This window comes from Cetorhinus maximus, chromosome 6, assembly GCF_964194155.1.
Source record: "Cetorhinus maximus chromosome 6, sCetMax3.hap1.1, whole genome shotgun sequence".
Classification (NCBI taxonomy): domain Eukaryota; kingdom Metazoa; phylum Chordata; class Chondrichthyes; order Lamniformes; family Cetorhinidae; genus Cetorhinus; species Cetorhinus maximus.
The window spans coordinates 69,557,729-69,583,886 of NC_135884.1; the positions used below are offsets into that span (position 1 = coordinate 69,557,729).

The 26,158-nt window shown below is 45.5% G+C and overlaps 1 protein-coding gene across 1 annotated transcript in view; it reads left to right on the forward strand.

The window, feature by feature from the left end:
• dnah1 (dynein, axonemal, heavy chain 1) overlaps window positions 1-26,158 on the forward strand; it is a 532,475-nt gene that overhangs the window by 279,236 nt on the left and 227,081 nt on the right. Inside the window, 4 exon segments of the mRNA XM_078543835.1 lie at window positions 1,187-1,341; window positions 2,415-2,592; window positions 15,423-15,617; window positions 19,091-19,210. Of these exon segments, the coding sequence (XP_078399961.1) occupies window positions 1,187-1,341; window positions 2,415-2,592; window positions 15,423-15,617; window positions 19,091-19,210 (648 nt within the window).

The window sequence follows — 26,158 nt, forward strand, 5'->3', positions numbered from 1 at the left end:
GACTGTGGAATTACATTCAGTCCATATGTACAAAGTGAAGCTTTGCACATATAGCAGTACATAGTTCTAGCCCATGTACAGTCTGTGTACAGCACTTACACCATACCAGTCCCTGATTTCAGTGCTAGTTTATCCAGTCAGTGCTATTCTGTGCACACAATGCACACTAAAGCAGCAAGTCCCTCTGTTTTTTTGAACATGTATTAACATAAGGTGTAGAACAAATGGCTGTGTACGCAGGAGCAAGACCAATATGCTATTAAACCTGGTAATTGGTAAATGTGGTTACCTATTACTCAGTGATTGAGTTTAAAAAGCTAATTGAAAGGGTCCATTTACCATGTTGAATTGAACTGCAAAGCTAGTTGACTATTCGACAGCTAAATGGATTGCTAAATAATTGAACTGTAGACATTCTACAGTACCAAACCAGCTACTATTGGAAGTAGCATGCAGGCACAAGTGTGATTTAATATCTTACACTTTTGCATAGCAAGATACTTTTTAAAAATTAAATCATGGGATGTGGGCATTGCTGGCCAAGCCAGCATTTATTGCCCATCCCTAATTGCCCTTGAGAAGATGGTGGTGAGCTGCTTTCTTGAACCACTGCAGTCCCTGTGGTGTAGGTACACTCACAGTGCTTTTAGGGAGGGAGATCCAGGATTTTGACCCAGCTACAATGAAGGAACGGCGATATATTTCCAAGTCAGGACGGTGAGTGGCTTGGAGGCGATCTACCAGGTGGTGGTGTTCCCATGTGTCTGCTGCCCTTGTCCTTCTAGATGGTAGTCGTTGTGGGTTTGGAAGGTGCTAAGGAGTCTTGGTGAGTTCCTGCAGTGTGTACCACCTTCAAGAGTACATCTTGAAGGTGGTACACACTGCTGCCACTGCGTGTCAATGGTGAGGGAGTAAATGTTTTTGGATGGGGTGCCAATCAAAAGGCCTGCTTCGTCCTGGATGGTGTCGAGCTTTTGAGTGTTGTTGGAGCTGCACTCATCCAGGCAAATAGAGAGTATTCCATCACAAGTGGGGAGCATTGCATCACATATTGTCATCAAAACAGCTGTAAAGCAGTCAGTCGCTCCTTGGTTAACATAAATTGACATTTATTTTACTGTAGAAAGAGTAAAATTCCATCCGAACATTCAAATGGAACTTGTACTTTTGTTCTCTCATTACCTAGTGTTACGAAGTCCTGGCAGCAGCGCTTACAGCCTTAAAAGGGCAGATGTCAAACAGTGGTGAAAATTACGAAAAAGTCTCTGTGTTTGTTCTCAACCCCAAATCCATCACCATGGGTCAGCTGTATGGGGAATTCGATCTTTTAACTCATGAATGGTAAGCACAGTTGACACATATTAAACCAACACCGCTTTGAAACGTTGCTATGGCTACGATACAATATAGTAACCCAACACTGTGTCTGTATATAGTACATTAACACTCTGCAGAATTACAATGCTGCAGCATAATACAATTGGATATTTTGCTGGAAATCATATGAACTGGTCAACAATTAGTTTAAAGTGTAAACAAATTAAGCTACGTAATTATAGGAAGTTAAAACAGTATGATCTATCAGAAAAAGGAAGTCTTGTATTTTTCTCGGGTGTTCACATCCTCGGGTAGATTGTTTTCCCAGCTGGGGAATCTAGATTAAGGGACACAGTTTCAGGGTAAGGGGCCAATTATTTAGGACTGAGATAAGGAAAAAAAAATGTTCACTTAAAGACCTGTGAATCTTTGGAATTCTCTACTCCAGAGGGTTGTGGATGAGCCATCATTGAATATATTTAAGGCTGGGATAGACTGATTTTTGTTCTCTCTGGGAATCAAGGGATATGGGGGGACTGATGGGAAAGTGGAGTTGAAGCCCAAGATCAGCCATGATCATATTGAATGGTAGAGCAGGCTTGGTGGGCTGTTTTGTCTTCTCCTATTTCTATTTTCTTACATTCTTATGACTCCCCAAAGCACTTTATACCCAATTAAGTACTTTATTGAAGTGTAGTCATTTTGTAATGTAAAAAACACAGAAGCCAATTTGCACACAGTAAATAGCCCGCAAAAGCGATTTCAGAATGACCATATAATCTATGGTGGTTGGGGGAAATATTGGCCTGGACACCAGGGAGAACTCCCTTCCTCTTTTTCCAATAATGCATGGGATCCTTTACATCCACCAGAGAGGACGGATGAGGCTTCGGTTTAACCACTCATTTGAAAGACAGAACCTCCAACAGTGCAGCAGTCCCTCAGTACTACACAGGAGTTTACGAAAAATTGTTTTTAAATATTGAGAAGAAAGGTTTATGAAGAAAATAGGCATTGGTGGATGCTAATTGTGCTATGCATTTGTTGGTTAGGAAGGAGCCAATCACTACACACACTGCTCTTTGTCTCTTTAACAGGACGGATGGCATTCTGTCATCTTTAATTCGGGGTGGAGCTGGAGCCACTGACCGTGTGAAGAAATGGTACATGTTTGATGGGCCAGTTGATGCAGTGTGGATTGAAAACATGAACACTGTCCTGGATGATAACAAAAAGCTATGCCTCAGCTCTGGAGAAATTATCAAACTCACTGAGGTAGGTAGAAAGAAGTAATAGCCGGGATTTTCTGGTCCTGACTGTGGCGGGAATTATCACAGGTGGGACAGAAAATTTGACGGACCAGTTGACTTCAGGCGGGAATCCGTGGGACCGGAAAATCCCGGCCACTAAAACCGACAAAATTTGTGGAGCAATCCCATAGTTTGGCAATCGGGTAATTATTGGGCTCACTTCCAAATACAGGTAGGCTCCAACATTAGCTCAGAGATGCACGAGGGGCAGGGCAGTCCGATATTGTATGGGAAACACAGAATGAGCTTCAGCGCGTCTGTCTGTGGCATTTTAATGCAGCCACCTCATTATCATTTTACTTCCATTGATTGCACAACAGTGAGCTTGATGAGGACCCAAATGGCACAATGTCAGCTCTAGCATTTAAAGGGCCAATTCAAAGATGGAATTTGGAGAAATTGGAAGTTGGAAAGCAGGAGAGGGGGAAGTTTTATAATGAATTCAGGCGCAGCTCACTTAATGCATTACTGGGGTCAGTGTAGAGCTGGAGTGAGATACTGTTCTCCAACAACACGAGGATGAATCTTCCAATTGCCACAAAGAAAGTGTGGCTGGCGGTGGGTGAGGAAAACAGCAGCAACATTGTGCTACCCTTCTACATTCATGCATTTTAATTACCTAATCAGGTTGGGAAAGGTGAACACAGTCGCATTTTAATCTAGATCATGTGCACATCATTCCATGCCTTCACTGTGCCTTGACAAGCCTACATCATCACATCACTCCTCATACACAATAACCTGGCAGGCGCGGCCTTTATTCTCATTCTATGCACTTCATCACATCCACATCTATGCATCAATCAGTGCCACTCATCCTCATGTTATGTAATTTCATGCCTCTCCTAAATAGTCATCCTCACAAATGCATTCCATCCATCAGATTAAAACATGCTTTTAGAGTCACTCATGTGTCTGTTCTTCCCATTGCAGGAGAAGAGCGCACAGGATGAGAGAGCACAGAACGCAAGGAAGAGGGTGACAGCCAGTGAGGTCCTCCACAGAGCTCACAGCTAACTGTAGTGGATGAAGTGCTGGAGATTAGTAGCATTTCAGCATCCCTAGCCTTCAGAAATTAGGAGATGGGGACCTCAAGGGTACCACAATTAATTTGAGGTGACACAATTAAACATCAGCAGCGCGCACGATGTATAGCACTCAGTCATGTTGACCTGATTTCTATAGTGAGTTAAAGATGATTTTTTAAAAATTCATGATGGGATGTGGACATCGCTGGCAAGGTCAGCATTTATTGCCCATTGCTAATTGTCCTTGAGAAGGTGGTGATGAGCTGCCTTCTTGATTCGCTACAGTCCATGCAGTGTAGCTGCACCCGCTGTGCTGTTAGGAAGGGAGTTCCAGGATTTTGACCCAGTGACAGTGAAGGAACAGCAATTTTTTCTAAGTCTGGATAGTGCGTGACTTGGAGGGGAACTTCCAGATGATGGTATTCCCATGCATCTGCTGCACTTGTCCTTCTAATGGTAGCGGTTGTGGGCTTAGAAGGTGCTGTATAAGGAAACTTGGTGAGTTCCTGCAGTGCATCTCGTAGACGGTACACACTGCTGCCACTGTGCATCGGTGGTGGAGGGAGTGAATGTTTGTGGAAAGGGTACCAATCAACGGGCTACTTTGTCCTGAATGGTGTCAAGCTTCTCGAGTGTTGTTGGAGTTGTGCTCATCCAGGCAAGTGGAGAGTATTCCATCACAATCCTGACTAGTGCTTTGCAGATGGGGGACAGGCTTTGGGGAGTCAGGAGATGAGTTACTCACCACAGGATTCATAGCTTCTGACCTGCTCTTGTAGCCACAATATTTATATGGCTAGTCCAGTTCAATTTCTGGTCAAGGGTATCCCCCTGGACGTTGATAATGGGAGATTCAGCGATGATAATGCCATTGAATGTCATGGGGCGATGGTTAAGTTCTCTCTTGTTGGAGATAGTCATTGCCTGGCACTTGTGTAGCATGAATGTTATTTGCCACTGGCAGCCCAAGCCTCGGTATTGTCGAGGTCTTGCTGCATTTGGACATCAATTGCTTCCGTATCTGAGGAGTCGGGAATGGTACTGAACATGGTGCAATTATCAGCGAACATCCCCACTTCTGACCTTATGATGAAAGGTCATTGATGAAGCAGCTGAAGATGGTTGAGCCTAGGATACTACCCTAAGGAATTCCTGCAGTGATGTCCTGGAATTGAGATAAGTGACTTCCAACAACCGCAACCATCTTCCTTTGTGCTAGTTATGACTCTAACCATTAGAGAATTTTTCTCCGATTCCCATTGACTCCAATTTTGCTAGGGCTCCTTGATGCCATACTTGGTCAAATGCTGCCTTGATGTTAAAGGCAGTCACTCTCACCTCACCTCTGCAGTTCAGCTCTTTTGTCCGTGTTTGAGCCAACAGATGATCATCTTCATTATAGTAAGTTGCAACATACTTAGCTTGCCGGTACCAATTCATATCTTTTCATTCCACCAGGGCCTTCAGACATCCAACAAGGGTTTGTGAACCTTGTGCATGATGAAGCCTCAGAGTAATGGATTCCTTCTGAGAGTGTGCCATCACAGGACTCATGCGTTCTAGGCACCAACTCATATACTTGCACTTCTATGGGACGAGTAAGAAAGACAGTTGGGTTTTCACCTATTTACCCACACTCCACAAGTGAGCAAGAGCAGCTGGTGGCAACAGGTAAAGGAGTGGAAAGTCTGGGTATAAGGGTGTAGCCTCTCCAAGCTCTGCTTGGTTGGACACAGATGCTGTTCACAGGGGCCATCAATGAAAAGGATTAAGCAGCAGCAGGGAACGTGTTGTGTACTGACACGCCTTCTAAGCACACTGACCATGATTGCAGAGAGAATGGAGGAGACCGTCTCAAGCATGAGTTGGTTGATGTCGCAGAGCATTATGATGATGTTTTCTTTCACGGATAAAGTGACCAGCTGTGTGAAAGATCAGATGTATCTGTCAATTGAGTCCACACAGTCTTGACCATGACTATGCATGCTCTGGATAACAGCTAGTCTACCACCTTAAATAAAGTGACAGATACTTTGGCCTTGGCTTTATGAAGCCACGCTGAACTGCACCAAAGTAATCTCCAGCAAAGTGCAGCAATGAAGTATGGCTGGGCCATGAGAGGGATGATAGTGAAAGAGGAAAGAGTGAAAATGGAGATGTCACTCAAAGTGCTTCACCTTTTCACCTGTTTCTCCCTGCCCCCCATTCAATCAGTATCTGACATGCTCCCTTGTGTCCTGAGTCTTCCCTTGCAAAGCTGCATGTTGAGCAGTCTTTGGTGGGGTTTTCATGGGTTCCAAAACCTAGAAGATGTTGACCAAGACCATCTCAGCAGTTAGAGCATGGATCTGAACAATCTGCCTCTACCTTGACTGAAGCCACATAGGAGTGGTAGGAAAAATGAAGAGTAAAGGTTTGAACTTGCACAAGGGTATGGACATGGGTGTATGAGAGAATGTTATGTTGTGAAGTTTCTATTCTTTAATAGAATCACAGAAATTTTATTTGCTTGGCAGTACGAAACTTGAGTAATGCTGAAAAAAGAGACATACTGTTGAAGCTTTTTGTCTTGCACACATTAGGACAGATGCAAGAATGCCAAATTTCAAAGGGACCAACAATTTATACTGCAGAGAAAAAGGGTGCTAATTGGTATTGCAAGTCAACTCTGGCCAAGATGTTGCCATGGGGAATGCACCAGGAATTATTGTTCCCCATACTTTTTTATTCAAAAAAGGTGCAATATCTGGACATTTTCCTTTTGCCTGCAGTGTACACGTCCTTGCGTATCAATATATGTAGCAACTTGCAGGTGTAATGAGCTACATTGAAGCCCAACTGATAATCTTAAATTGGTTGTTTGTATAATTCTTAGCACATTCGGGATTGTTCAGCAAGTGCTGCCCAATTGCAGAATCATATTTAATATTAGACCACTTTTGCACCATTTCTCCATCTTGCCCATTCTCAGTTGCCGGGTAGTGTGTTGCCTTTTAATTTGCTTGCTGATGAATGAGAAGCAAAATTTAATGAATTTGATTTAATTGCCACAGCCACTGTTGGCTGTGCTTTCAGCTACTTTGGCCTTAGACCCTGAAATTTCTTCCTAACTCTCTCCACTTCTCTGTGGCGTATTACAATCCTAATCCCATTTTTTGGGGCCATTCAGGATCAGGCATACTTCCTGATTAACTCCCCCTCAACTTCAGCTACAGGGAGTCGGACTCAAGGACACAGAACTGGATTCACTGAGCCTAGACAGCCCCACAAACGATAGGAATCTGTCGAGACTATTACCTTTTTCCTGTTGTGGTGTCTTTGATGAACGGACCACAGGAGACTCAGGCACAGGTTACGATCGTTTATTCAAGTAATTGCAAGGAGGGCACCATCTCAATGCAGTTTGAGACAGTACTCTGCTAAACTACACGTGTTCATCATATTTATACATTATTGGTCACGTACAAGAACAGTTCCCAGATTTCGATCTTGTCAACATATAGGTTTACATTAAACAGACAAGTCTCTGGTACAAAGGTACATGCATCATCTGGCCCCACCTACACCCAGGCAGAGACCTGCCTTCCTATCTAAGCTGGGACCATCTGTTCTTCCCCTATCTGTTGAAGAGCGCACTTACTCTATGTTATTGCCATTCTCTGACTCCAGTCTAACTCCTCTATCATATTTACATTCTTCTTCATCCAATATGGCCTTGCTGATGCTCGCAAGTCCTGAGAATGTGCAAGGTTCAGCGTTCTCTCTGTCCCAACCTGAACTTTAAATGTTTAATACTTAGCAATTGTGGTTTTGCATGTTGGGATATTTTAAGTCAAGTCCCTTGACCATTACTGTATTCCTTTATTTCCCCCTAAGATTCCTAATAGCCTTATTTTTAATTAGTTTTAGCTAGATTGTAATTTTCCGGATATTATAAGGGTCCAGGTGAAATTCCTCTGTAAATATTACCCCACCAAAAGGGAATAGCAGCTGGGTTTCTTGGGTTATTAATACAGAAGACTAAGTGAGACCATTTAAATTTTAAAACACACAGAAGTTTATCATAATAAGCAAGCATGTAATTCAATGGTTATATGAAAAGTACAAATCGCAAAACTAGATAAATCCCAAAAGAGAAAAGGTAGCTAGTTCTTATTTCTAATAGAGAATCCAAAATCCAAAATTTAAACTTTACTTGTTACAGGTATAATACTTTTAGAAGAAGAAAAGGATCTCCATCAAATATTAAAGTAAGGTTACCTTAATCCCCGAGTGTGTGTGAGATTTGTTAGGTTCGAAGTGAATCTAATCTTATTCGAGTCATGTTCAAATATTTATAGTAAATATTGGGGTTGTATAATTAATGATTATATGGAAGGTATTTATTCGTTTCCTAATAGACCACTCATTATTGATTCCCATATTTGGTGAAAGGACCAACTATTGTAATGAAGGTGTCCTTTCAATTTCTATAAAAGGTTGTTTTGAATTTATTCTTGAAAACTGGACCTTAGAAATGGGTATGTTGGTCAATTTTGCTTAGTCAAAGTATGGTGCCCAGCAAGATAATAGGACTTGTGGCCTAATAATCTACTATCTGATTATGGTTTTAATAATTGGAGCTTGCATTGTTTGGCTAGTGTAATAGAAAGAACCACAGAATATTGTCTTTCAGGTGTGTTATTTTCTTATCAGCTAATTCACATTGTTGTGAAGGGAGTTAACCATATTGCAAGCTAGTTTTGACTCCTTTTAAAGTACATTTCCTGTATTAATTCAATATTATTTGACCCTTTTTCCTTCACATCTCTACTTCTCTATGCTTCTTAAACCAAACTCTTTGATCAAGCTTTTAGCCACCTTTCCTGATGTCTCTTTCTGTGGCTCGGTGTCAAAAATGTTTTTATTTGTATTGCTTTGGTTAAGTGCCTTTGCACATTTTACTACATTAAATGTCCAATACAAATGTAAGTTGTAGTTACAAGGAAGCTATGAATTAACAGGAACCAATGAGAGGATATTTTCAGGACTGCTTTGCTGCAGTAACATTGGAGATTGAGGGAGACATAGGAATACTGGCCATTGCATATGCTTCTGACATCAGTCCACTGGTGCAACTTAAGTGAACTTTGCATTAATAAGGGAATTAATAATGAATCCCTGGCAACAATGTGAACTGGCTGTGCCACTTTGTTCTCATCATCTGCCTTCTCCTCATCATCTTCGTCTTCCTACTCCTCCTCAGAATTTTCCACAAACAATAGGCAGAAATTTTGTATCTGTTCTATGATGCCACTTTCCAAAACAGTTACTCTGACATGTCTTCCTTCTTCCTTAACCGAGGTTTTCCACCCACGGTCGTTGACAGGGTCCTCAACCGTTTCCGGCCCATCTCCCGCGCATCCGCCCTCACACCTTCCTCTCCCTCCCAGAAACATGATAGGGTCCCCCTTGTCCTCACTTATCACCCCACCAGCCTCCGCGTTCAAAGGATCATCCTCCGCCATTTCCACCAACTCCAGCATGATGCCACTACCAAACACATCTTCCCTTCACCCCACCCCGGCGGCTTTCCGCAGGGATCGTTCCCTCCGGGACACCCTGGTCCACTCCTCCATCACCCCATACACCTTAACCCCCTCCCACGGCACCTTCCCATGCAACCGCAGAAGGTGCAACACCTGCCCCTTTACCTCCCCCCCTCCTCACCGTTCAAGGGCCCAAACACTCCTTTCAAGTGAAGTAGCATTTCACTTGCACTTCCCTCAATTTAGTCTACTGCATTCGCTGCTCCCAATGCGGTCTCCTCTACATTGGAGAGACCAAACGCAGACTGGGTGACCGCTTTGCGGAGCACCTTCGGTCTGTCCGCAAGCATGACTCAGACCTCCCTGTCGCTTGCCATTTCAATACACCACCCTGCTCTCGTGCCCACATGTCCGTCCTTGGCCTGCTGCAATGTTCCAGTGAAGCTCAACGCAAACTGAAGGAACAGCACCTCATCTTCCGACTAGGCACTTTACAGTCTTCCGGACTTAATATTGAGTTCAACAATATCAGATCATGAGCTCTCTCCTCCATCCCCGCCCCCATTCCGATTCCCCTTTTTCCAATAATTTATAAATTTTTTACAACTATATTTTTTCTTTTCCCTCCTATTTTTAAATTTATTTCGATCTATTGTTTCATCTCCACCTTTTAGCCCATTTCGATCCCTTCCCCCCACCCCACCCGCACAAGGGCCATCTGCCACTAGCTTGCTTCCCTTAATGTCCCCATTAGCACATCCTTTAGATAATATCACCACTGTCAACACCCCTTTGTCCTTTTGTCTATGACATCTTTGGCAGTCTCTTCTTGGCCTCCACCTATCACTGGCCCCCTATCGAGCTCTCCTGTCCCACCCACTTCTATCAGCTTATATTTCATCTCATTTCTATATGTCTTAGTTCTGATGAAGGGTCACAGGGACTCGAAACGTCAACAGTATCCCTCTCCGCAGATGCTGTCAGACCTGCTGAGTTTTTACAGGTGTTTTTGTTTTAGAAATTTTCCCTCATTGGGCGGGTGTGCACCCGACCTAAATGAGAGTAAAATAGTGTATGATGATTTCAGGCGAGTGTCCTGACATCATTGCGCACTCTCACGATCTTTCGCTCGGCAGGTGCTGGAGCGGTGCCTGCCATTAATTAACAGGCCACTTAAGGCCCTCAACAATGCAATTGTCTGAGATTTTTTGTTGCCCATGCAATTTTCTGCTCGTCACACGGGCAAAACAGGCAGGCGGCCAGCCGACATTTCCTCAAACCTCATCCAATGGCGGGATAAAAAGGATCAACGGCATTGCCAGTGCGAGTAGTGAGCATTTTTGGAGATAATTTGCAGCTGGTTGCTCATTGGTACTTGGCAGCTTCATCTCTGTTCGGGGCTTCATTCTTAGCATTTCCAGGCTGCATTTCAGGACTCATTGCTGTCTGCCAGGCCCCCGGAGGATTCAGACAATGTGGAACCTTCCAGGTATCAGACAGCCTTCTTTTACCCTGATAATGGGGATTGTGGTCTCAGCTGGAGGCACCTCCTCTGAGGAGGAAGAGAGGGGCAGAAGGGAGAGGGGGCCATGTGTCCCCATGCAGCTTCCAGCAGAGGGACCTGTGGTAGGAGAGGCCTGCACAGGGTCAGCAGGAAGTCCAAGGCAGAAGGGGCCACAGAAGACACCACTATCCTGCTGTCAGGGTTTACAGGTGGCATTGCAGCTAGCTTGATATGCCCAAGGTGCAATGCCGAAGGAGGCTCCACCTCTCAAAGGACCATTACTTCCATTTGCCAGATGATTGGGCCTGAGATCAGCTCCGACTGTGTGGGTGGACACCCCATGCCAGTGGCTCTGAAGGTCACAGTGGCCCTCAACTTCTATGCCTCTGGCTCTTTCCAGGGCTTAGTGGGGGACCTGTGTGGAGCCTCCCAATCAGCTGTCAGCGTGAAGCTGGTGTCAAAAGCTCTGTTCAGGAGGGTACTAACCTTTATTCTTTACCGTATGGACAAGGCCAGCCAGGCTGAGCGCACCAGAGGCTTTGCAGGGATTGCTAGGTTCCCCCGCATCCAGGGTGCCATCGACTGCATACGTGGCCATCAAGGCGCCAGCCGGTCAGCCGGGTGCCTTCATCAACAGGAAGTGATTTCACTCCATGAACGTGCAGATAGTGCAGGCTGCAGATTCTGCAAGTTTGTGCAAAGTACCCTGGTAGCTCCCATGACGCTTACATCCTGAGACACTCCCAGGTGCCAAGCTCTTCAGTGCTCCAGCCTGACTGGATGGATGGCTGCTGGGTGACAAGGGCTATCCGTTGAACAGGTGACTAATGACACCTCTCCGCCACCCAAGAACAGAGGCAGAGAAGCGTTACAATACGATTCATGGCTCCACAAGGACGGTGGTAGAGAGGACCATAGGTCTTCTCAAGATGCGCTTCTGATACCTGGACTGTTCAGGGAGAGCACTACAATACACCCAGAGCGGGTGTCACGGATCATGGTTGCATGCTGCACTCTCCACAATCTGGCACCGACAAGGGCGACCCACCAGAGAAGGGGATCTTGACGCAGCTGCACAAGCCACAGATTATGAATCCAGTGGTGAGTCCGAAGATGAGCACGGCGAGGAGAACATTGAAGACATGGAGGCAGACCTCGGTCACCCCCAGGGAGGCAGGGACACCGGGGGCACCTTAATCCAATGCTCCTTCAGCTAGACTACCAAAGGTTAGCTTCAAATACATGCCAGGGCTGCCTCCTCCATCCTGGATGTCTGAAAGGACCCTTTCATTTGAACACAAAGAACACTCAGCACCTGTGCAATAAAGTTCAGAGCCACATATGTCCAGTATTACATGCTGGTGTACCCTGCACCAATGAAATAAAAAGGTGAAGCATACTCAGGCCATGATGACAAAACCAGATTTATATCATTTTGACAAGTACAAACTATTTATATCAACCTCTCTTGTCTTAAGTCCCAGACCAGTAAATGAACATAAAATCACCTGTGACCTGTCCCTCTTGTGCTCAGGGTGCCTTTAACTTGCGCTTGCGAGTGGTAAGTCTAGGTGCTCCCCCCTCACTGGCACTGGCATTGGAGCCAGCCTGTCTTGTTGACCTTGATGACCTTGGTGGTTGCCCTCTGGCCAGTGGAGCCCGTGCTGGCCCCACCTGGGAGGGAGCGGCCAGTGCCACGGCTGGCATCTCCTCGGTCGCCGCAGCCTCATTAGATGCGACGGTCAATGGTGGAGGGGTGGAGGAGTTAGTGCCGTCATCCGGTGCGCCTGAGAGGAGCCCACAGAGACGACAGGTAGCTTGTGCGCTAATGTAAGGCTGCTGTGGATCTCCCTGAAAACCATTGATGGATGGGCACGTGGCTGGGAAACTTGATGCCTCATCCATCTCCCACACGGACACTGACCACCGGAGGTCAGTGCCTGTGTGAGGGCTTCCAGGTCCAAGCACAACCCCAGGAACCTCTCATTCTGTCCCTGGAGCTGCTTCTCCATGAGAGTTGCCACTCTCTCAATGGAGGAGGCAGTGCACTCGCCCATGATGGTCAGTGTAGTGCTCATACTCCGCATGGACTCCTCCATCACGGAGACCGTGGCACGCGTGACTTCATGGATCTCCGCCAGAGGCTCCTACACATCTTGCTGGATATCCAGCGTCTCTCGCCTAATGGACGACTCCAGAGGCTCATCATCGGCCTTCGACTAAGCATCGTCCTGATCCCCAGCACTCCTCCGACAGCCGGCACCCTGACGCTCTCTGCCTGCACCTCAAGCAAGTGTGAAGTGCCCTCATCAATGTGCACCAACATTCTAGCCGACGATCTAATGCCCACCAAGGTGCTGGTATCTGCACTGGTGCCTAGTTCAGAGAGCAGGTGTGACACAGGTGAAAATGAAGCCCAGTGGCCCTCCGATGTCAGGGGTGGCCCTTCGGGGTCCAGAGACCGAGTGCATGCTGGTGAATCTAAAAGAGAACAAGGACATATCATTAGTTAAAGTCATCACACTGTCGCTGTGCATGCCAGGCACCCTAGTGAGACAATGAAGATCTGCATCATGGTGCTAACGTCTTTCAATGATCAATGGGGACTCCAGGTTTGAGGCTCCCATCAATGAAGAGACTACACTAGAATGGCTGCACAATCCAAAACTCTCACCTCTGTGCACTGCACTCTTACCTTTGCCTGGCACCCCCGCCTCTCCACGCCTGGTTGCATGTGCCGGCTCTCCAGCTCAAAGGCATCCTGCTTGAACCTGGCCAGCAGCAGCAGGTTGAGTGGGCCTCCGCCTGTATGTGACCGTTCTGATTGGTTATGGCTCGTCATCTCCTGAAAAGACAGAGGGGCATTGATTAGTCTACTCTCTACCTGCAGCGCCATTGCAGCCTGGCAAACCCCAGCTGAGGAACACCTTGCAGGGCACATCCGAGTCATGGCCCTCGAGCCGTAAGGCACTTAGTCCAAGCCACCAGGGCTCACTCCCTTGGCCAGCTCTGGCGTCATTGACAGTTGGCACTCAGACTCTAGCACCCCTGAGGTCCATGGGGGGATGGCCACACCTTAACACTTCTGCACACTGACCCATGCCAACACGGTACTCACCCATCCTGTGTGCAGCAGGTCATTGAACCTCTTCTGGCACTGCACCTATGTGTGCCGCACCACATCATGGCTGCATGGCTGCTAATCAGCGCTGCAACATTCTCCCATGCCCTCTTTGTGAGGTGTGGTGCCCTCCTCCTTCCATCTTTGGGGACAAGGGTGGCCCTCTTGGCAGCCACCTCCTCCAGGAGGACCATGAGGCACTCATTCAAAAAGTGGGGGGCCGAGTGCCCACCCGACCTACCCTCCTGCCTGGCACCTCCAGCTGCACTCGACTCCATCACTTGTGAGTTTGCTAATGCAGAAGAGACGTTCTTCCATGGCAGCCTTCCAGGGGCTGCTTGCACCGTTTTTAAACCGGCCGCTGGGTTGCCATTGGACCTGGTGGCCAACAGGCCCCCAGCCCCGCTCAGCTCTTCCCGACCAGTGAAGAGCTGCCTTTCACGCTGGCCAGGCCTTAATCGGGAGCCGATCGTGGGCGGTGGCGTGTTTCCTGGCCAATCCCGGGCCCGCCAACCACGCCCGCCCTCTGAACTCAAAATTCTGCCCAGTGAGTTGTGAGTCCTGGCCATGCCATTAAATTAGGTGGGCCCATAAAAGGGTGCACAACTCAGAGGGGCATTCATCCATTGGCACACAGTTGCCATCGGGTGAGCAGTTCCACTTTGAGTTCTGTATTTTGTGCCTTGGAACCATTTCTTCACTGTCGCTGGGTCAAAATCCTGGAATTCCTTTCCTAACAGCACTATGAGTGTACATGCGCCATATGGCATGCAACGGTTCAAGAAGACAGCTCACCACCACTTTTTCAAGGGCAATGAGAGATGCGCAATAAATGCTGGCCTAGCCAGTGAAAGAACTAAAAAAACAGAATTAGTGGAGCAAGTGGTTTCTGCACGCTCAGTGGAGGAGGTTGTGACCCTCCAGCAATCATGGGACCATAAGAGAAGGTTCCACTAAGCATTGAGAGTGCAGCAGATCACAAGCAAGGCAACAGCTGGATATGGGATTAAAGTAATCGGAGATAGGGACGAGTGGGGATGAAGATCAACATCCTCAGGATTAGATGTAGAAGCCCATGCACAAGGAGAGCTGAGGAGAGGAATGAGGGACAGAAAGGCAACAAAGCCATACTTTCAGCATCAAATGAACTGCCAAAGAAGAAATTACCTGGACATGTCAGGTAATCAGTACTGCAGGGGAATGCGCCTTTCTCAGCAGATGGTATCTGAGATTTGTTCCCTCATTGAGGATGATCTCAGACCTTGCAGTATCACTCGCAATGTCCTGCCAGTAGCCTTTAAAGACAATGTGACTTTTAACATCTTCACCTCTGCATCGTTTCAAGGATCAGCAGAGGACTTTGGTGGTATCTCGCAAGCAGCCGCACACCATTGCATATCGCAGGTCACTGATGCTCTATTTGTGAAAGTTGGTAGTACATACAATTTCAAACAGCTGGGACCATACCCCCTTAGGGATTCTGTTCTAAATGTTTAATTGTAATGCCAACAATTTATGAAATAAATAGCTTCACTATGAGTTCTGTATTTTGTGACTTGCAACCTGATATCAGAGTAGGAAGACACTGAGTAATCTTGTATTTTTATCTTTGAGGTGATGACAATGATGTTTGAGGTGCAAGACTTGGCAGTGGCCTCTCCTGCCACTGTATCTCGCTGTGGGATGGTCTACCTAGAGCCTAGTATTTTGGGGCTGAAACCATTTACTGAATGCTGGCTGAGGCATGTTCCCCCAGCCATAGAACCCTACAAAGCTCAACTGGAATCTCTCTTTGAATGTTTCCTGGAGGTCAGTAAATGCTTCTACATTGAAAAAGCTCAAAAGTTATGTTGCTACATTTGAATGTTTATAAGCATAGGTGTGTTGAGAGTGGACAACAGGTAGACCTGGGAGTAGAGTACAGGGAGAAAGAGTTGCACAAGCTCTGTATCTCAAGTTCAAAGCTAGATAATGCCTAGTTGTCTCTTTCTCATCAGTCTGTAAATGGAACTGCAGCTTTATCCAGGTAATCTGTTGCCATTTTATTCTGAGGAGCATATGACAATGCACTCACGATAGAATTCATAACATTTGAAAATACACTTTTGCAAAAAGCATTCCCACTGCCTGACCCTGGGAGAGGGAGGCGGGGGAGAAAGTGAAAGGTTCTTAGCAGTTGAATCAATATGGTTTCTTGTGTGTTGCAATGTTATTAGAAAGAAATCGAAAAAGAAAAGAAAAATTTTGCATTATATGATTGGAGAATAGTAATTTAAAAAAGAGTTAAACAATGGCCTAATATGTTCCAAGGAAGTGGGGAGGCAGCATAGTAGTGAGGGAAAAGCTTGGCAAGGCCAGGAATGTGGAGTTCAGACTTTAATGGTAGGACCTCATTATAATATATTTCTTCCATCCTTCGCCTAGCAGTCACTTATCCTGCTCATTATCCATGGCTCTGCAAATTTCTCCTTTTCAACTATATAGCTAAATCTCTTTTGTAAGGCACTGGATGACCTCTTCAGGTCAGCAAACTTTAGTCTTATTTGCCACCATCTCCTTTGGGTGGCACTGGCTGCATTGACCTTTTGTACCATCTCCTGCTGGGTACTTGTGACCACTGTCATGTGGAGAGAGAGTACCCTGATACGAAACAGGACAATCCTCCTTTTCCCCCTTTCTTGCAACAGCAATTCTGTTGAACCATTGATAGTGTTTCCATTATAAGCCTGTACATTGCCAACAGAATTCTCTTCCAAGTTGCCTGAAAAAATGTCCAGCCCTTTAAACAGCAGTTGCAGTCCCTTATCCCAATCCCTCACCCACAGAACTCTGCCTGTAACTGCCAAATTACATACTAGGGGTTTACAGGGAATATGCCTTTATTACTGACTCCCACAAGATTTGCTGGAAACAACTGTGCTACTCATATGGAATAGAGAATTACTTAGGAATCGCATTCTATTGACATAAATGTGGACACAACTGTATATGTCGGAGGAAAATACAGCCTGATTTCACCAGGGTTTAGCTATTGGTTAAAACAAAAAACTACTGCGGATGCTGGAAATCCAAAACAAAAACAGAATTACCTGGAAAAACTCAGCAGGTCTGGCAGCATCGGTAGAGAAGAAAAGAGTTGACGTTTCGAGTCCTCATGACCCTTCAGCAGAACTGAGTGAAGTTAGGAGAGGGGTGAAATATAAGCTGGTTTAAGGTGGGGGAGGGGGGAGAGAAGTTGGGGGGGTGGTGGTGGTTGTAGGGACAAGCAAGCAGTGATAGGAGCAGATAATCAAAAGATGTTACAGATAAAGGAACAGAGAGGTGTTAAAGGTAGTGATATTATCTAAGAGAATGTGCTAATTAAGAATGGATGGCAGGACACTCAAAGTACAGCTCTAGTGGGGGTGGGGTGGAAAGACTGACAGGGTATTACAGTTATAGATTTAAAAATAATGGAAACATTTATTAATTTTGCTTCCAATCTCCACCCCTCCATCATTTTCACATGGTCCATCTCTGACATTTCCCTTCCCTTCCTTGACCTCTCTGTCTCAATTTCTGATGATAGACTGTCCACCAATATCCATTACAAGCTACCTCGACTACAGCTCCTCACACCCCGCTTCCTGTAAGGACTCCATCCCATTCTCTCAGTTCCTTCGCCTCCGTCGCATCTGTTCTGATGATGCTACCTTCAAAAACAGTTCCTCTGACATGTCCTCCTTCTTCCTTAACCGAGGTTTTCCACCCACGGTCGTTGACAGGGCCCTCAACCGTGTCCGGCCCATCTCCCGCGCATCCGCCCTCACGCCTTCTCTTCCCTCCCAGAAACATGATAGGGTCCCCCTTGTCCTCAGTTATCACCCCACCAGCCTCCGCATTCAAAGGATCATCCTCCGCCATTTCCGCCAACTCCAGCATGATGCCACCACCAAACACATCTTCCCTTCACCCCCCCGGCGGCATTCCGTAGGGATCGTTTCCTCCGGGACACCCTGGTCCACTCCTCCATCACCCCCTACTCCTCAACCCCTACCTATGGCACCTCCCCATGCCCACGCAGAGGATGCAACACCTGCCCCTTCACTTCCTCTCTCCTCATCGTCCAAGAGCCCAAACACTCCTTTCAAGTGAAGCAGCATTTCACTTGCATTTCCCCTAACTTAGTCTACTGCATTCGTTACTCCCAATGCAGTCTCCTCTACATTGGAGAGACCAAACACCTGCGGTCTGTCCGCAAGAAAGACCCAAACCTCCCTGTCGCTTGGCATTTTAACACTCCACCCTGCTCTCTTGCCCACATGTCTGTCCTTGGCTTGCTGCATTGTTCCAGTGAAGCCCAACGCAAACTGGAGGAACAGCACCTCATCTTCCGACTAGGCACTTTACAGCCTTCCGGGCTGAATATTGAATTCAACAACTTTAGATCTTAAACTCCCTCCCCCATCCCCACCCCCATGTCCGTTTCTTCCCCCTCCCTTTTGTTTTTTCCAATAATTTATATAGATTTTTCTTTTCCCACCTATTTCCATTATTTTTAAATCTATAACTGTAATACCCTGTCAGTCTTTCCACCCACCCCCACTAGAGCTGTACTTTGAGTGTCCTGCCATCCATTCTTGATTAGCACATTCTCTTAGATAATATCACCACCTTTAACACCTCTCTGTTCCTTTGTCTGTAACATCTTTTGATTATCTACTCCTATCACTGCTTGCTTGTCCCTACAACCACCACCCCCCCCACAACTTCTCTCCCCCCCCCCACCTTAAACCAGCTTATATTTCACCCCTCTCCTAACTTCACTCAGTTCTGCTGAAGGGTCATGAGGACTCGAAACGTCAACTCTTTTCCTCTCCGCCGATGCTGCCAGACCTGCTGAGTTTTTCCAGGTAATTCTGTTTTTGTTTTAGCTATTGGTTTCTTGTTCTTCCTTAGTAAATTGGCACAAAGCAGGTCATGAGGACTCGAAATGTCAACTCTTTTCTTCTCCGCCGATGCTGCCAGACCTGCTGAGTTTTTCCAGGTAATTCTGTTTTTGTTTTAGCTATTGGTTTCTTGTTCTTCCTTAGTAAATTGGCACAAAGCAGGTCATGAGGACTCGAAATGTCAACTCTTTTCTTCTCCGCCGATGCTGCCAGACCTGCTGAGTTTTTCCAGGTAATTCTGTTTTTGTTTTAGCTATTGGTTTCTTGTTCTTCCTTAGTAAATTGGCACAAAGCATTTCAAAATAAAGCAGCTTAGAGATTGAACTGCCTTTTTTCCTTTTTCTCTTGTCACAGGAGTCCATTTCTTTTGTGCGGGTGTCGATGAAAGAAGTGATCACCTCGATGGACAGTAATCTTGCCTGCAGCCTCCTCAAACTGTTGGATTGCTTCTTTAAGCCTTTGGTGCCAAGAGAGGTCAGATCATAATAGATCAATTAATCAAAACTCTAGTTATTTACAAAGTCATTTGTGCAATTCTACCTATCTACTCTCACCCTTATCCATCTCACCAACAGTGACTTGATCTCCTGCAAAAGGCAGAAATACAAAGAAGAGAAACTTAAGCCAAAATAGGAAAAAAGCATTGCGAAATCTTTACAACTCCCAAAGCTGATCAAACAAGATCCAGGGGGTCAGGGTGACTAGGGGGACACAATCCCCAATACCCATCTACCTTCGAAAAGCAGATATGTTGCCCAAACTCAGAAAAGTATCCAGCTCCATTTTCAGTGCTTGCAGAAAATCCACACCCACTGTATGAGGTAGGAACTTGTTCTGTAGGTCAATAGCTGTCTACAGAGAGAGTATCTCCTAACAACTAACCAAGTTCAATGCCAAGATAAAAGCAAAATACTGCAGATGCTGGAAATCTGAAACAAAAACAGAAAATGCTGGAAAAACTCAGCAGGTCTAACAGCATCTGTGAAGAGAAAAAAAACCAGAGTTAACGTTTCAAGTCTGTATGACTTAAGAGTCATACGGACTCAAAACGTTAACTCTTCTTTTTCTCTCCACAGATGCTGTTAGACCTGCTGAGTTTTTCTAGCACTTTCTGTTTTTGTTTCAAGTTCTATGCCAACTTTTGAAAGGGCTGCTCAGGGACAATAGAAGCAGCCTGTTTTTGATAATTGGGCCTCTAGAACCAGGGACTGTACATAAAAGGTTAAATATAGGAGAAATTGAACAGAGAGTAAGAGAAACCCCTTAACAGAGTGTTGTAAGGTTGTATCATTTTCCAGAAACCTTGGTCATAATAAAAGGAAAATACTGCATATGCTGGAGATCTGAAATAAAAACAGAAAGTGCTGGTAATTTTCAGCTGGTCTGGCCGCATCTCTGGAGAGAAACAGTGTTAACGTTTCAAGTCCAATATGACTTTTCTTCCAAACTGAAGAGTGGTGGAAATGTGATGGGTTTTATGCTGTTGAGAAAGGGGGAGGGGCAGGTGGAGCAGAAGGAGGATAAGGGATAATTAGAGGGCTGGGAGATTAAACATCAAAGATGTCATGGAACAAAAGGCGAAGGGAGTGGCAATGGTTGTAGTAAAGAAACACAGCATAGGTCCAGAGTAGGTGTTTGACCACAGGATAAAGTCAGCTCACAATGATAGCCAAAACAAGATACAGATTGGCACTTGGCAAAAAAAAAATCAAAACGGAGGACAGAGTCTATGGTCTTAAGTTATTGTCTTAAGTTGAGTCTAGAAGGCTATAAAGTGCCTAGTCAGAAGATGAGGTACTGTTCCTTAGCTTGTGTTGGGCTTCACTGGAACACTGTAGCAGGCCGAGGACAGAAATATGAGCATGAAAGCAAGATGTGAATTAAAATGGCAAGCAGCTGAAGGGTTAGGGGCATACTTGCGGTCCCACTGAATGTATCTCTTCCTATCTTGACTTTTTTTTCCCCCTTGTCCAGTTTCTTCCCACCTACATTCATGATTCTTCTGACGTCAATGTCAATTCAACATTTTCCAGCTTCCTGCCCTAACCATCTCTTTACTATGGATGTCCAATCCCTCAACATCTCTACACCCCACTTGGATGGTCTGAGGACTATCTGCTTCTTCCTTGAACAGAGACCCAAACAGTCCCCATCCTCCCCCATCCACCCCCAGCCTCCTCCATCTGGCTGAACTTGCTCTCTCATGGAACAATTTCTCCTTTTGTCTCACTTTCTCCAAATAAAGATATGGTTATGAGTACCTGAATAGGGCATAGTTATGCCTGCCTTTTTGTGGGGTATGTGGAACATTCCTTGTTCTAGTCCTCCTACAGCTCTTTTTCCAGTACATCGATGACTATATCGGTGAAGCTTCCTGCTTTCATGTGGAACTGAAAAAAAAATCAATTTTGCTACCCTTCTCTCAACTTCACATGGTCCTTCTCCAACACTTCCCTTCCTTGACTTTTCGGTGTCCGCTTCTGAGGATAGAGTGTCTAATAATATTCATTACAAGCCCACTGACTCCCACAGCTACCTCAACTACATTTCCTTACACCCTGCTTCCTGTAAAGACTACATTCCATTTTCCCAGATTCTCCATCTCCATCGCACCGGTTCTGATGATGCTACATTCCACAATGGTGCTTCCGACATGTCTCCCTTTTCACTAAACCAAAGATTCCCCCACACTGGTTGACAGGGTCCTCAACTTTGACCCATTTCCCATACTTCTGCTCTCACCCCTTCCCCACCCTCCTAGGACCACGATAGGGTTCCCTTTGTCCTCACTTTCCACCCCACCAGCCTACAAGTTCAAAGGATCATCTCCTACCAATTTCGCCGCTTCCAGCATGATACCACCACCAATCACATCTTCCCCTTCCCTCCCCTGTCAGCATTCCGAAAGGAATGTTCTCTCGTGACACCCTCATCTACTCCTCTATCACCCCCAACAGCTCATCCCCTTCCCACAGCATCTTCCCATGCAATCGCAGGAGGTGTAACACCTGTCCTTTTACCTCTGCTATCCTCACTATCCAAGTCCCAAAATTCTCCTCCAGGTGAAGCAGCAATTCACTTGTATTTCTTTCAATTTAACCTACTGTATTCACTGCTCACAATGCAGTCTTCTCTACACTGGGTAGACTAAACACAGACTGGGTGACCATTTTATGGAACACCTCCGCTCAGTCCACAAGCGTGACCTGACCTTCCGGTTGCTTGCCATTTTAATATGCCATCTTGCTCACATTTCTGTCCTCGGCCTGTTACAGTGTTCCAATGGAGCCCAATGCAGGCTGGAGGAACAGCAACTCATCTCCTGATTGGGCACTTTACATTCTTCTGGACTCAACATTGTGTTCAACAACTTCAGACCATGAACTCTGTTCTCATCTTGATTTTTTTTTGCCAAGTGCCAGCCTGTATCTTGTTTTTGCTTTCAGAAAGAGCTGACCTTTATTCTGCTATTAACACCTACTCCAGATGAATGCTTTTTTCTTTACAGCCATTACTACTCCCTTTGCCTTTTGTTCCATGACATCTTTGATATTGAATCTCCCTCCCCATCTAACCTTTTTGTTCCACTTGCCCCTCCCCCTTTTTTAACAGCACAAAATGCAACACATTTCCAACCCTCTTCAGTTCTGAAGAAATCATATCAGACTCAAAACATTAACTCTGTTTCTCTCTCCACATGCCATGATGCTGATGCACTCTACGTTTTTATTTAAGAAACTATGGTTTCAACTTTTAACTTCCTCACTTGGTGGAAACTGGATTGGTGGAGGACAGGACAGCTGGTGCTGGTTAAAATGGAATGGAGAAACTTAATCTTTTCTCACCTGATCTGTTGTTTTGCATTCACTACTGTATCCAGGAGTTCATTCCATGTACCGGTTACTCTGTATGAAGTAAATCTTCCTGAAATCAGTCCTAAAATTACATTTAGCTTAATCCTTTCTTAATCCTGTCTTAATCTTTTTCCACTGAAACACCTGGAATAAAAATAAGTATCAGTGATGACGACCATTAAACTATCAGAGTCTCATAAAAATGCATCTGGTTACTAATGTCCTTTAGTGAAGGAAAACTGCCATTAACTGCTCTGAACTCTATGTGACTGCAGGTCCACAGCAATATATTTGACCCTTAACTGCCTTAACAGAGAGTAACAGGAATAAAACCAGACAGATCACTCGGCTTCAAACTAGACATCAGATTTAGATACAAGAAAATCACGCCCAACCTAGTCGATCCTGTAAAGTCCACCTTACTAACATCTGGGGACTGGTTTGCCCAGCTGCCCCACAGACTTTTTTTCTTCTTTCCCGGGATGTGAGCATCACTGGTTAGGCCAGTATTTATTGCCCATCCCTAATTGCCTTGAAAAGGTGGTGGTGAGCCGCCGCCTTGAATTGCTGAAGTCCATGTGGTGTAGATACACTCACAGTGCTCTTAGGAAGAGAGTTCCAGGATCTTGACCCAGCGACACTGAAGCAATACTGAAAAGGTTCCAAGTCAGGATGGTGTGTGGCTTGGAGGGGAACTTGAAGGTGGTGGGTTCTCGTGCCTGCTGCCCTTGTCCTCCTAGATGGTAAAGGTTGAGGGTTTGGAAGGTGCTGTCAAAGGAGTCTTGGTGAGTTGCTGCAGTGCATCTTGTAGATGATAAACACTGCTGCCATTCTGTGTTGGTGGTGGAGGGGATAAATGTTGAAGGTGGTGAATCGGATGCCAATCAAGCAGGCTGCTTTGTCCTGGATGGTGTTGAGCTTCTTGAGTGTTGTTGGAGCTGCACTCATCCAGGCAAGTGGAGAGTATCCCATCACACTCCTGACTTGTGCCTTGTAGGTGGTTGACAGGCTTTGGAGAGTTAGGAGTTGAGTTACCCACTGCAGAATTCCCAGCCTCTGACCTGCTTTTATCACCACAGTATTTATATGGCCAGTCCAGTTCAAGCCTAATCAAGCCGCAGACTGAAATAAATGAATGTATACTTCAGCCAATGTCTCAGACTCCTCCATCACCATCCCTGGGTATGTCCTGTCTCATTGGCAGGACAGACCCACCAGAAGTGACAGTACAGTGTTTTACAGTCACAAAGGAATAGCCCTGGAGTCCTCAACATTGAATGTGGACCCCATGAAGTTTCAAGGAAACTTCTGGTTACCACCTACAGCCTCTCTCAACTGATGAATCAGTACTCCTCAATGTACTCCGATGTTCCCCACCCATCGTATATTCAATGTTTTTCATCAAGAATCAGCAGCATCACCACTAAACAAGCTGGTTGAGTCCTGAAGAACATAACTGCCAGCCTGGACCTACAGCATGTGGAGAGAGAAACAGCATGCAGGAAAAGAAACTACTTGACCTCATCCTTCCAAACCTATCCATCACAAATGCATGTGTCCATGACAGTATTACTAGGAGTGACCACTGGGCCGTCCTTGTGGAGACAAAATCCTGTCTTCATACCTTCCATCATGTTGTGTAGCACTACCACCAGGCTTGATGGGATAGATTCAGAACAGATCTAGCAGCTCCAAACTGGGCACCCAGGAGGCACTGTGGGCCATCAGCAGTAGCAGATAGCAGAATTATATTCCACCACAATCTGTCACCTCATTGCAGGAGAGTATGCCAGGACCAGCATCAGTCATATTTAAGATGTAGTGTCAACCTAGTGAAGCTGCAGCACTGGACTACATTCAAGTCACACAGTGGAAGCATTATGTGATAGACAGAACTAAGCGATCCCACAGCCAATGGATTTGATCAAAGTTCTACAGTCCTGCCACGTCCTGTCATGAATGGTAGTGTGCAATAAGCAACTAATGGAAGGAAGAAGCTGAATATCCTCATCCTCAATGATGGTAGAGCTGAACATATGAGTACAAAAGACAAGTCTAAAGCGTGCCAACCATTGTTAGCTTAAAGGTCCCTAGCACCGTAGATGCCAGTCTTCAGCCAATTCCATTCACTCTGTGAAACATTAAGAAACAGCTGAGCACACTGGAGACAGCAAAGTCTATGGGCTCCAACAATATCCTGACTGTTGTACTGAAAACTTGTGCTCAAGAACTAGCCATGTCCTTAGCCAAGCACTTCAAGCATAGCTACAATACTGGCATCTACCCAAGAATGTGGCATATTGCCCAGGTGTCTCCTGCCCACAAAAGACAGGACAAATCCATTCTGGCCAACTACTGCCCAATCAGCCTACTCTCAATCCGCAGCCAAGTGATGGAAGATATCATCAACAGTGGTACTTACTCACCAATAACCTGTTCACTGATGCTCAGTTTGTGTTTCTTTAGGACCTTTCAGCTCCAGACCTCAGTACAGCTTTGGTCAAAACATGAACAAAATTGCTGAATTCCAAACGTGAGGTTAGAGTGACAGTCCTTGACATCAAGCAGCATTTAGCCGAGTGTGACATCAAGGAACCCTAATAAAATTGAATACAATGGGATTCAAAGAAACATCTCCACTGGCTGGAGTAATACTTAGCACAAAGAAGGATGGCTGTAGTTGTTGGAGGCCAATCATCCTGCCCCACAATAATGTTACAAGAGTTCAGGTGCCTCATGAGGTCATAAATGGGGATTCTCACTGATGATTGCAGTGTTCAGTTCCATTTGCAAATCCTCAGTAATGAAACAGTAGGTGCCCGTAAGTAGCCAAACCTGGATAATATTCAGACTTGAGTTGATAAGTTGCAAGTTTCATTGTGTCATCCAAGTGTCTGGCAATGGCCAAATCAAGCAGGAACAAATCTAACCATCTCCTCTTGACATTTAATGGCATTAACTGGATAAATACTGTAGCTGCAAGAGCAGGTCTGAGGCTGGGAATTGTGCGGTGAGTGACTCACCTTCTGACTCCCCAAAGCCTGTCCACCTTCTACAAGGCACAAGTCAAGTATGTAATGAATGCTGTCCATTTGCCTGGACGTCTGAGATCCAAGAACACTCAAGAATCTTATCACCATCCAGGATAAAGCAACCTGCATGATTGGCTCTCCATAATCACCTTAATCCTTCATTCCATTCACACTGTGGCTGCTGTGTTTACTATCTACAGTACATGCTTTGATGATGGACTTTGGAATCAAGAACACAGTTTCTAAATTTGGGGATGACACCACATTTGCGGGGTCAATATTGAGGAGGACTGCAACCAATTATAGAAGGACATTAATAGACTTAATAGACAGAATGGGCAAATAATTGGCAAATGAAATTCAACACGTGAGGTGGTAGGAAGTATAGGAAGGTCACTTATCACTTGAAAGATGTGAGTCTAGGTAGGGTAGAAGAGTAAAGAGATTTTGGAGTACAAATACACCAGTCGTTTGGTAAGTTTCCTTTCAATTTTATCTTTTGCTTTTGCAGTTTCCCTTTAAAGGGCTGCCTTTTA